We start from the raw sequence: 12,702 nt of genomic DNA on the forward strand, positions 1-12,702 counted from the left end.
CCACTCTTGGCCGCGGGTCATGACTGGTATTGCAGCTTTAGTCCCATTCACAGTTTCTGGCAAAATGCAAATCTTATGTACTTTTATTGTTCTTGTTTTAAAGGTCCATGTAAAATCTGAAGCGCTCGCCGTAAAAATATCCCAAGAGATAAATTACGCGAAGAGTCTGTACTACGAGCAGCAGCTGATGTTAAGACAGACGGAGGAGCAAGAGAACTTGGACTTGAACTATTAACAAGAAGCACAGGACTCCAAGCATCACCCTGCCAGGTTCACACAAGCGTGTAATCTCATGTAACATACGTGTATAAATATGTTGCGGTGTGAATATGTAAGCATTCTGTATGAATCCAGTACTACTGTTGTTGTGTGAAGAACACTACTGCCTTTCCAGTACAGTATAAAGAGGTGGAGAAGGGATGGGGAATAATTTATATTATGGGTAATTACTATTTAATATGGTATATAATTATAAATAGATGCATTTGAACCAATTTTGAAGAAATACCTTTATTTTGCTAAACATGTAAATATGTACATCTGTGGTATGATGTAAATATATGAGAATATGAAACCCGGGATGTGTAACGTGTCACATTTGTTTATATTACACATAGAACTTATTTGAGAACTTGCACTGCTGTCTGCAGCACATCCCATGCCCTGGCATTCGTGTGTGCTTCTATATTGAATGTCAGATAGATAGATAGATCCCGTTTCTCCGAAAATCAGACCTACCCCGAAAATAAGCCCTAGTCACACTACATAAAAAAAAAAAGAATACATTACATAGCAGGCTTGGACCAGGTCCTGCTCTCTAGAGGTTCGATGCGGTTCCCGCAGTCCTCAGCCGCTCATACAACATCACTTCCTGGTTACGGGATTCATAAATCCCACCAGCAGGAAGTGATGGCTGTGATTGGCTGAGCAGCAATTGAAGAACCAATCAATGCAGTCCTGGATGAACCAATGCAATGGCTGTTATTGGCCACGGTTCAGCCAATTCATAAATCTGGCCTCTGCAAAGCAATGGCTGTTGATAGGTTCTTTCACCGCTGCTCAGACAATCAATGCAGCGCTGGATAAAACCAATCACAGCCATCGCATTGGTTCATCCAGCGCTGCAGGAAGTGATGTTACATGAGCGGCTAAGGACTGCAGGAAGTGTGTGGGAACTGTGGAGAGCAGCGGGAGGGACCTGGACCGAGCCTGCTCGATATGTATAAGACTTGCCCTGAAAATAAGACCTAGTGTCTCTTTTGGGGCAAAATTAATATAAGACAGGTCTTATTTTTAGGGAAACACAATTACAAAAAATATATATATAGATATATATATGGCGTGTATCCAAAATTGGCGCACAATAAAGGCTGCCGTTTTATATTCCGATCAATTAGATGGGCTACAAGGTAGACGCTTCGGATGGTGTGCAGCCTTTGGCCACTGCTGTGACTTACTCAGGGAGTATAGGACAAATTAGAGTGAAGCATGTCTCCTAGTAAAGAAGTGTACACTATCCTACCAATAGTAATAGGATTCCTGAGCAAGAATCACAAATAGCATTTATTTCCATATGTTATAGAGAGTATTTCAGAAGATTATTTGTGCATTTCATGCAAAAAAAAAGTTAATTCGTTCAGTCAATAATCGTTGCATGTAAAAGAGCTTTTAGATGGGCCGATGCATCTTTTTTGAGAGAATTTGCCAGACATTTGCGGGATGAATGGATGGAAATACCAGCTAAAGTGTATCAGACGTTAGTAGAAAGTATGCCACAGAGAGTATCTGGTGTCATTAGGGCCAAAGGAGCCCCACTAAGTAATAACGTATGTACATAAGTACAGTAGTGCCTCGGCATACGAGTGTAATTCGTTCTGTGATGGAGCTCTTAACCCAAAACACTCGCATGTCAAATCACTTTTCCCCATTGAAATGAATTGAAACGCCATTACTGCATTCTGGATTAATGGCGTTTCAATTCATTTCAATGGGGAAACTAACTTCACTACATGTAAAAAAAACAAGGAGGTGATCAAGAACTCGATAAGAGTTTGAAACGCGTTCTCTGATCCTGACGTTATGGCACTGGTTTAATAAAGCAGGACACTTTTCCTTTTAAATCAAACAATTTTCCCACACTGTTATTTGTAAAAAAAACGAACATCAATACTTGCCTACCGCCAGCATACCGGTCCTTGCGATGGTCTGCAGCGCTGCTGTAGGTTGCAGCGTCATCCTCCACACCGACAGAGCATTTCTTCCTGGAAGCGGGGTTTGAATACCCCAACTCCAGCAAGCTAATGCTCTGATTGGTTAATCCAGTGCGCGTCAGCCAATGAAAGCCGGCTCTGGGTTAACCCATCACAGCCATTCAATGGCATCATTTCAGATTGCCGGTGGTAGGTCAGTGTTAGACACCCCCTCCCCCCCTTCCCTGGACCTCAACTTGCGAGCTTCTTGACTTGCAAGCAGGCTTGTAACTGGAGTTTTTGCTCTTAAATCAGAGCAAAAATTTGGGAGAGAGCTGCTCTCAAGTCAAGAAGCTCGCAGGCTGAGGCACTCGCAAGCCGAGGTACCACTGTACTGGTTTTGATTCTTGCTCGGGTGTCCACTTACTTTTGGCAGGATAGTGTACATGTGGCCTTACACTATACATATGTGAATGCACTTCGTGATTAGTTGGTTCAATGATTTCAGCCTCGAAAATTACTAACAAGTAGAAAATCTATACAGCCATTATCAGCTCAGTGACTTTCAACATGCTACATTGTAGGATTTCCCCATTAGTCGATGAGTGCGTGTTTCAGGTAAGGACTACAGACCCCATGCAGCAATGCTGCCGCCACTCCTGGCTCTTCTCCGGAGAGCTGACTTATGCCGCATGTTGTGCTGTGCTTTAGCCCAAGCTGTGAGGATAGCAGATTGAGGAATCCAGAGCTCGGATCCACCGCTTCTCCCCGGCGTAATTATCTCGCGGGACTGCATCATGAAACACATCCTATGTGCTGATTTCTATACTAATAAAGGAGTAGTCTGGTTATCCTGGTCTCATTTGCCCAGTTTTTACAGTTTTCTACCCCATCTTCAATATCATAATCATCCGAAACCGGGGGCTGGAGCACTTTGCATTTGCACTTTATTTATCACCGCCCCAAACCCTGCAAGGGTGTACACCACTGTGTTCTCAGACTTATTTCTTTGAGGTTGTGCCAGTTAGCTCTGCCCTTTTTTCTTGGATGTGAGCATAAGGAACAGAACCATCAAATGCAGAAGAGCATTATATCTACATGCATGTAGTTCAGACTCTATTGCAGAACTCCCAAGGACTCTCCAAGAGAAACTATATGAATTGGGGTTCCCTGATTAGCAGTGATTGTTAGGCGGCTGGTGTAAAGTAGACTGGATTCTGGAACAGTAGAAAACTATCTGGAGGGATGAATCCAAGTTCTCCAGCTGACAGTCTGAGAGACAAGTCCATGTTTGATGGATTGCAGCAGGGCATTCTTGTCCAACTTCGTAATGTTACGGAGGAAGACCAATAGAAGAGCTCAGGGGAGCTGCAAATTTACGTGATGGGACATTATAGAGACATAATTGCCAACATTTGACATTTTTTTTCCCAGGACACTTCGGCTTTAGCAGGACGGGGTTTATCAGGGCGTCACTTGGGACGTGGCTTGTTATGGGGTGAGACGTTCAAACAAATTGTTGAAAAAGGGATCAGATGTATTCAAAAATCACAAAAGGCGGCCATAGGGTCCTTTTACACAAGCCGATTCTCATTTAAACAAGCGAGTAACATCACCGCTTACTTGTTCGCTCTCCTGCAGCCTGTTTGGATATGCAAATGCATCATTGGCCTGTTCGAATGAGAACCGTTCAGAATTATTCAGTCCCTGTGTAAGTGAATGAGAACGAATGAACGAGCGCAGTTTAAACCGAACGATAAGTGCATAAAATCAACAACGAAAGAAAAGCGAGCGATTCTTGTTTGTCGTTGGCTCACGTTTAGACCGAACAATTAACGTTCACTTGTTTGAACAAATTTTGGAACAATTATCATTCCGCCTTAAGGCACCCTTACTTATAGAATGATACAGTGGTATAAGGGCAGGTATACACCACTTGCTGGCAGCATGCCGAACCAGCAGAATACTCTATGAAGGAGGTTGCATAGGTCCAAAATGCTGATTAACAACCACCTGCCCACCTGCACATATTATGGGAGTTGCTTAGTATTACACTTTCACATAGATAAAGCATATAAAGGTTGCCAGTCACAGATGTGTAGTGCACCATGCACACTTACAGCCTATATTGTTAGATCAAGCCTCTGTCCTGCACCCTTGTTCAGTAATTGATTTATAATGTCAGTATAGGGAACCGTAAAACAACGAGGCCCCTTGACGTTGGTTGTGAGCTTTGTGTATTTTGACCAAAATATTAACTAATCTCTTATTTATTATTTTTGTAGAAAGCCATGTTGGGGAATATATGCCCCTACCTCACAAAATGTATATGAAGGCCACAGACCTAATTTAATTATATCAAGGAATAAATGGCCAAAATGTTTGAAAATATCCGAATGTTTTTTAATATCAAATTCATAATCCTATACTATCAATACACAAAAAACTGTGAAAAGGAAAACTGGCAATAACAGACCCAAAAACCCTGATCAAATAACCGTCATCTGTTAAACAATATATAAACTGGGCATTCTAGTAATAAGAAACAATCTCCAAAGTAAATAATTGATGCATAGACATCTAATCGTACATAAGTCTGGGGAAACCAAGGGAAAGAGTCCATGATAGATTATAATAACCCTAATAATGGACATGAACAACATGGCTCATGCTTACCCTGACTTCTATTCGGGTCCCAGGTCCAGCGATGCCAGTCGCAAAAAAAATGCTCACCACTCACATGTTTTGCTCTACTCGGCTTTAGCAGGCGAAGATCTTTGTATACAATATGTGAGCATATGTAATGTGTCTAAGATTGTTTGCACCTGTGATGCGAACGTAAAGGCACACACTCGCCACGAAGTATGATTCCATCGCACATACGCATGCATATATGTCACCACGCCAATGAAGCGTTGAAATCATGGTGACATGGACAGTAATGGAGCTGCGCAATAAACCTTGGCGCATGACAAGAGTGCGACCCATTTACAAATAATACAAAATACTATAAAATAATATCTTTGTTCTATTCTTTTGTTTTCTTTATTTCTCCTTCCTTTCTTTATTTATTTAATAGTCCAGTCTTCGGGCTAATGCCCACAGACAGATTATTGCTGCGGAATTCGCGGTCAGACACCCACCGCAAATTCTGCAGCAATGTTCGTCCATAGACATGCTGTGGTAAACGATTCGCCCCTGCCAACGAGCAGAAATCAACTGCGACTTTCCAGTCAGGGGGGGGTGGAATCGCAGCATTCTATTCTGTGCGGAAAATCGTGCGGACGACTTCCATTGCAGTCAATGAAGTCTGTCCCGCGATACTTCCGCTGTGAGCACTGCAAAAGTATCGCAAGAATCCGTGTCACTGCCCAGCGCCAGCGTGACATGCGCTGCACTGCGCATGCGCACCGGCTCGCCAGGCGAGACACTGTAGGCGAATCTGGAGAGGTGAGTATAGTGTCCGTGGGGGGCGCCGGGTCTGATTCCGCTGCGATATTTCGCAGGAGAAATCCAACCTGGCCGTGGACGTGCGCCCTTTGGATGTTCTGTTGTTATGTTCCAAAATGGCCAATGAATTCATAAAGGGAAAACGGCAGCAGCTCTGATTTCATCTCATAACGTATAACTACAAGAACTAACAAACAAGAAAATCAGTAAAAACAAAAAAGTGTATTTATTGTTTTATAGACCATGGTTATTTGATGAAGGTTTGCTTGCTTTCACGCCTGCATTAGGGTCATTTCAGGGTTTCCGTCTCTCTGCTCCATTGAGAGAAACTAAAAAAAGGATCCGTTTTTTCCCCTTGTTGATTTCAATGGAGTTTCAAAAAATGGAAAGGCTTCTGTTCGTCAAGTTTACAGTTTTTTTTTGGGGGGGGGGGGGGGGAAATAACTCTGCAGACTATTTTTCCATTCAAAAAACGGAAACCTGACCGAATGGAAGCGAACAGAAGCCTTTACTTTTTCCTTTTTTTTTTTAATCCCATTGAAATCAATGGGAAAGTTAAGGGTTCTGGTTGTCGTTTTCAATTTTATTTTTTGTTTCTCCCCTCCAAAAAGGAGCAGAGAGAAGGAAGCCCTGAGCTGACCCTCACACCGATGTGGAAGCAGCCTTTATGGGTCTGTTATTGCCAGTTTTGCTTCCCATGTCCTCTTGTCGTGTTTTTTACATGTAATGGTAGTATATGTTATGAATTTAATATTGATTAATAAATTGCGCATATTTTAATACATTTTGGCCATTTATTCCTTGTGTTTTGTTGGTTGATATAACCCATGGGGTGTCAGCACCTTGTGACGGTACAGGGCAGCCCGCTGGATCTAACAGTATGGGCATCACCAATAGGCTGTAAACCTGCCTGGTGCACTACATGTACTGGTGGGACTGGCCCCCTTTATATGCCTCATCTATGTACAAGTGTAATGGTAAGCAGCCATTTCCCATTGTGTTAGGGGTGTGAATGGTTGTCATCAGTCTTGCACCTGAGCAGTCTCTTCCATATAGCATGGGGCAGGGTTTCCCAGAATATACTTTTTCCCCCTCAACTATATTCCCTGCATATTGTCCTCACTATGATAGTTAGAGGAGGGGGCTGCCCGATACTAACGCGGTCTAACACCATTTGCTGTTAATATTAGTTGTTTTAAAGTCTTGATAACCGCATTTAATCGAGACCAGACCCTAAAATGATTCCAGACCCAGTCGTCTAGCCAACACAATTTGACCCTTCTCAGTCAGTCAGATCTTTATTCTTACCCATATTTCTTGCTTCCAACACAAACTTCAAAAACTGACTTTTCACTTGCTGCCTGATCGTTCAAAAGATAGTTTGAATGACAGTTTGAGCGATAAACTACTAATGGGCACGAATGCCAACCAGTATCTTATTAGCTTCATGTAGATAAAAACTCCTATCGGTGTATGCAGATAACAGCGAGTGGTCTGTTATCTGCATAGAGCTCCATTGTTCTCCCGCGGGACTGCAGCTGAAAACAATGTAAACAGAGCTCCCGCAGAGGATCACAGCTTGCAGTCCCTGCTATCAGCTTGCCGGCCGAATGATGGTTTTTATGCTAACGATGGCAGCATTCACATGCAATGATAATCGCTGTGTGTAAATGGGCCTTTAGACTGGCCCACCATAGGGTCCTCTGCTGGTCTCCGGTTCGAACAACACAATAGGGCCACCAATGATGAGTTCCAGTAGAAGAAATCCCACGTGCAGATGCCAGCGGAGCAGATTTTATGCTGCTGAGGTTCTACAATGTAGATATGTGCCTATTCCATATAACGGAAGGATGACCCAAAGTTACCCCTAGTCCAGCACTGTTTTAGAACTGTACTTTAACTATTCCTTCAAGTATCATTAAATGTTTTTATGAGACTAGAAAAATAGGGCGGCTTTCTGCCGGAAACAGCGCTACTCTTCTCCTTGTGATGTATTTGATATTGATTTTCAGTCTCATTTAGATGATTGGGATTGACCTGCAATACCAGACGCCACCCATGCACAAAAGTGGCACTGTTTCTGAAAGTATGTTTTTTTTTTTTTAAAGTGAACTTTTCATCATCTTTGAGCCCTATAAACTATAGGGAGCTGTGTTTCATACTCACGGGGGCACCGTTCCTGCGCTGTGCCCCAGTGATGTTGGTGGAAATACAGCATGACTCTATTCATATGCTCTCACATTCATCTCTATAGGAGAGCGCACGCACAAAGCTGTCTGAAGAAAGTCACACCGTATTGGTGCACCAACTTCACGAGTACACAGCACAGAAACGGGGCACCCAATGAGTAGGAAACACAGTTCTGTGGATTCCTCCCCCCCCCCCCCCCCCAGCCATTTCCTTTCGAGCCCCATAATGTAGCTTATTGGGTGCGAAGATGATGACAGGTTCCCTTTAAATCTCCTAATGCAGGATACATGTTTTTCAATGTTTCTCTGGATTATTTGTGTGGTGTTGGTTTCCATTGAAAGCCACATTACAGATAAACTTCAGTCAATGTGTTTAATTCAACTTCAAGCTTTTCTTGTAATGGGGTCATACAGATGTAGCAAAGTGTAACCGATGCTGATAACTTGCTGCAACAAGTTATATTATTGTAACACAATCAAAGCAGTTGAAAAGGCAAGAAAAACTTCTCTGCCAACATTACATGTCAAGTATCAACTTAAAGGCTGGGTTCACACAGGGCGGATTTGCCGCGGTTTTGCCGCAGCAGATCCGCCCGTGGCCGCTAATCTCAGGATTAGCCAGCCATGTGGACGAGATTTCTCAGAAACCTCGTCCACACGGGACGGCTAATCCGCTGCGGTAAATCCGGCTGAAACCGCGGTTTCAGAAGATGCAGCATGTCTTTTTTTTTTTTGTTTGTTTGTTTATTTACGTCGCAGCCGCGCTCTCCTCTATGGGAGCGCTGGCCGCAACGAAAAAGCATGCGGCCGAGCCGCTTCAAAGCCACCGCGGCGGTTCTCCCGGCGGAATTCTCGCGGTTCTTGCTGCGGCCAAACCGCGAGATTTCCGACGGGAATCCGCCCTGTGTGAACCCAGCCAAACTTCGCAACATCTCTCCACATTAAAGTCTTCTGTAAGCAACTTTTACATCTGAAGATCTGCTGTACTGGGACAGGACACATATTTGGGATTTCAGCCGCACTTCAGTAACGGTGAGCGATTCCAGCGACCTGATTGGTTGTTTGGTACACACACCCCTTTGGAGACGTGCACGAGTGGCCGGCCCGTTAAATAAACAGCAGCACGGCTGTAGGAGGGTCGGCAACTAACCCTAACCCCTAAACCCCAACCCTAACCCTAAACCCCAACCATAACCCTAAACCATAACTCTAAACCGTAACCCTAAACCTATATTCACTGGAATGATCCCTTAAAATTTAACCTTTATTTAATTTATTAAAATATGGTGCCCCATACACATAACGAGAAAGACAAGACAACATAAAGAAGGATATGGATTGCTGGTTATGTGCCTCTATGGATGTGCAGGCAACTTGATTTATCAATCAACCAGATCCAAATATCACTAAGAAAATACTGGCAGTTTAGAGAAGCCAGCTTCCAAACTTCTAAGGGTTAGGAAAAGTCCATTTACAAGTTTCGTATTTATAGAGATACAGGTTTACTAGCGAAATACTGGCAGTTTAGAATTGCCAGCCTATAGACTACTAAGGGTAAAACGAGTCTGTTAGTAAGTTTCGTATTCTAGAGATTCTGGTTCAAATTCAGGTTCAACGCGTTTCTGTCAGTTGTATGACTCATCAGGAACCAATTATTTATGCGGTAAGTACTGGATATTACTATGAACAAAGTAGTGCAATAAGAATATACGTGTTGTTTTTCTCAAAATTATTTGTTGCACTAACCCCAAAGAAAATATAATGAACTAGCAATAGGATGCTGATGTATCCTTCCCTTTAAGCTACAATAGGAGATGAGGCCTGGAGTTAGACACACTTTAGATAAAGGTAGTGGTCTAATCCTATGAGGTAAGAGCCCCAAAGAGTACACTAATTCCTTCAGTACTCTACAGAGTACTAAGGCCCCGCACTAAGACCTAATAAAAGTCCAAATAATCTCCTATAAATCCCTCCTAACTCTATAGAAATAGCCTCAAAAACGATTGAAAGAGCCTAGATACTCCAATGTTAGTATAAGGCAAAGGATAACAGACCTCTTATTCTTTGCCTTATACTCACATTGGAGTATCTAGGCTTTTGAGGCTATTTCTATAGAGTTAGGAGGGATTTATAGGAGATTTTTTGGACTTTTATTAGGTCCTAGTGCGGGGCCTTAGTACTCTGTGGAGTACTGAAGGAATTAGTGTACTCTTTGGGGCTCTTACCTCATAGGATTAGACCACTACCTTTATCTAAAGTGTGTCTAACTCCAGGCCTCATCTCCTATTGTAGCTTAAAGGGAAGGATACATCAGCATCCTATTGCTAGTTCATTATATTTTCTTTGGGGTTAGTGCGACAAATAATTTTGAGAAAACCAACACGTATATTCTTATTGCACTACTTTGATCATAGTAATATCCAGTACTTACCGCATAAATAATTGGTTCCTGATGAGTCATACAACTGACAGAAACGCGTTGAACCTGAATTTGAACCTGAATTTGAACCAGAATCTCTAGAATACGAAACTTACTAACAGACTCGTTTTACCCTTAGTAGTCTACAAGCTGGCAATTCTAAACTGCCAGTATTTCGCTAGTAAACCTGTATCTCTATAAAATACGACACTTGTAAATGGACTTTTCCTAACCCTTAGAAGTTTGGAATCTGGCTTCTCTAAACTGCCAGTATTTGCTTAGTGATATTTGGATCTGGTTGATTGATAAATCAAGTTGCCTGCACATCCATAGAGGCACATAACCAGCAATCCATATCCTTCTTTATGTTGTCTTGTCTTTCTCGTTATGTGTATGGGGCACCATATTTTAATTAATTAAATAAAGGTTAAATTTTAAGGGATCATTCCAGTGAATATATTCAATTTTCTTTATTGATCCTCCTGCCTCAGTGATTCGTAACCCTAAACCTAATCTTAAACCCTAACCCACCGCTGGTCTCGTGAAGTAGCAGTCGTGCACATCTCCAAAGGGGGGTGTGTACCCAACAACCAATCAGGTCGCTGGAATCGCTCACCGCTACTGAAGTGCGGCTGAAATACCAAATATGCGGACAGGACTGTAGTAGGGTTGTATTTTATAGGGATTTTCTATTTAAAGGGAAGCTGTCATGTCTGATAATCACCATAAACTAAGTTATGGTGCTTGTAGGACAAGAGATGTAGAGTCCGGAAGTGTAATTCTTATACTTAACCACCTCCCTCTTCCCCCGCTGTTTCCCCTGGAAGCCGGCGCAGTCTGTGAGTGGGACCCACTTCAGTCAGTGCATACACACATTGTTCTCTGTTGTAGTTCGCACACTGACTGAAGAGAAGAGTTATGCTCACAGACTGAGCAGTCTTCCAGGGGTGACAGCGAAGGAACAGGGAGCTGGGTAAGTATAAGAAGTAGACCACATTCCCTGTCCTGTAAGCACCATAACTTAGTTTATGGTGTTATGGAATATTGTGGACCGTTTGGGCAGCAGTACTCAAGAAGGACATACCAGAGCTTGAGCGGGTACAAAGGCGGGCAACTAAAGTAATAAATGGAATGGGCGGACTACAATTCCCAGAGAGGTTATCAAAATTGGGATTATTTAGTTTAAAGAAAAGACTGATAAGGGACTAATAACTATGTATAATATATCAAGGGACAATACAGAGATCTCTCCCACCATCTATTTATACCCAGGACTGTGACTGTAACAAGGGTGGCATCCTCTACATCTACAGGAAAGAAGGTTTCTACACCAACATAGAAGGGGGTTCATTACTGTAAGAGCAGTGAGACTGTCGAACTCTCTGCCTGAGGACGTGGTGAAGGCAAACTCACTAAAAGAGTACAAGAGGGGCTTGGACGCCTTTCTTAAGCATTACAATATTGCTTGTTTTAGGCTGCCTTTCCACGGGAGTTGCGATATCCCGCAGTGGATCTCCACCGTGGGAGCCGCCACCGTGGAGCCCTTAGTCACTAACTACTTCGGAAGGGTCGGTGATCCGGGGATTATTCCGATTGCCAGATTGAAGTCGAGAAGGAACTTTTTCCCCTTAAATTAGGAAAATTGGCTTCTACCTCATTGGGGTTTTTTTGCCTTCCTCTGGATCAACATTGAGGGAACAATGGGCATATGTCTTCTTTTGGCCTTACAATATGTTATGGCATGTGACAAGTTCCCTTTAAAATGAATCAACACAGAACATTGACCCTAATGCTGATATGGTAAAAGTTCACTTAGTCTTCCTCTTCCATCAAGTTTAAAAGCTTGCAGACATTCTGTTTTTGGGAAATCTGATTGGCAACCAGAATGGCCATTACAATGGGCTGTCACCAAGCTTCCTGAATGGCAACAATGCCTAGTGATCCAGTCTCTGCTCCCATAGCCAAGCAGATTTCGCACTCCGTAAAGCTGACCTGCATCTCCCGGTAATTTTTACTATAAGCTGTATCACTGCTCTTTGCCCCAAGCCTTATAATTCTAAAAACTGCTTTTTTTCCTCCATGCATATACTTTTCAGTACAACAAAGCTTAGTAACATGTGGCGCTGCTCCAGCTAGTAGGGCATGCTGGGATCTGTACTTCTGCGGCAGCTGGAGAGCTACGGGATACATACCTCTACTGTACAACTTGACTGACTCGAGTAGTGATCCCTATTAGGATTAATTGAAGGCTAAAGGCCACTGAATACTATTAGTCAAAAAATTGCCTCCTTGTCTGGTTTTCCTAAGAATCTGTTTCCTGACAGATGTAATTGTTACCATGCGTCCGCGGCCGCAGCCCGCTGTGCCTCTACTCTGGTTTTCCTTTGAAAAAGTACCACATAAAACGTATGAAGTAAACAGCAAGTATGTGTCTCCCCTTCGAAAATGCCCGGGT

At 42.9% G+C, this 12,702-nt stretch overlaps 1 protein-coding gene across 1 annotated transcript in view; it reads left to right on the forward strand.

The window, feature by feature from the left end:
• Positions 1–6,423, forward strand: part of VPS13D (vacuolar protein sorting 13 homolog D) — a 244,587-nt gene extending 238,164 nt beyond the window's left edge. Inside the window, exon 69 of the mRNA XM_066606699.1 lies at positions 104–6,423. Within this exon, the coding sequence (XP_066462796.1) occupies positions 104–235 (132 nt within the window). The 3' untranslated portion in view covers positions 236–6,423. The remainder of the gene's footprint in view (positions 1–103) is intronic.
• The last annotated feature ends 6,279 nt before the right edge of the window (positions 6,424–12,702 follow it).

Source organism: Eleutherodactylus coqui, chromosome 6 (genome assembly GCF_035609145.1).
Source record: "Eleutherodactylus coqui strain aEleCoq1 chromosome 6, aEleCoq1.hap1, whole genome shotgun sequence".
In the NCBI taxonomy this organism is placed as follows: Eukaryota; Metazoa; Chordata; class Amphibia; order Anura; family Eleutherodactylidae; genus Eleutherodactylus; species Eleutherodactylus coqui.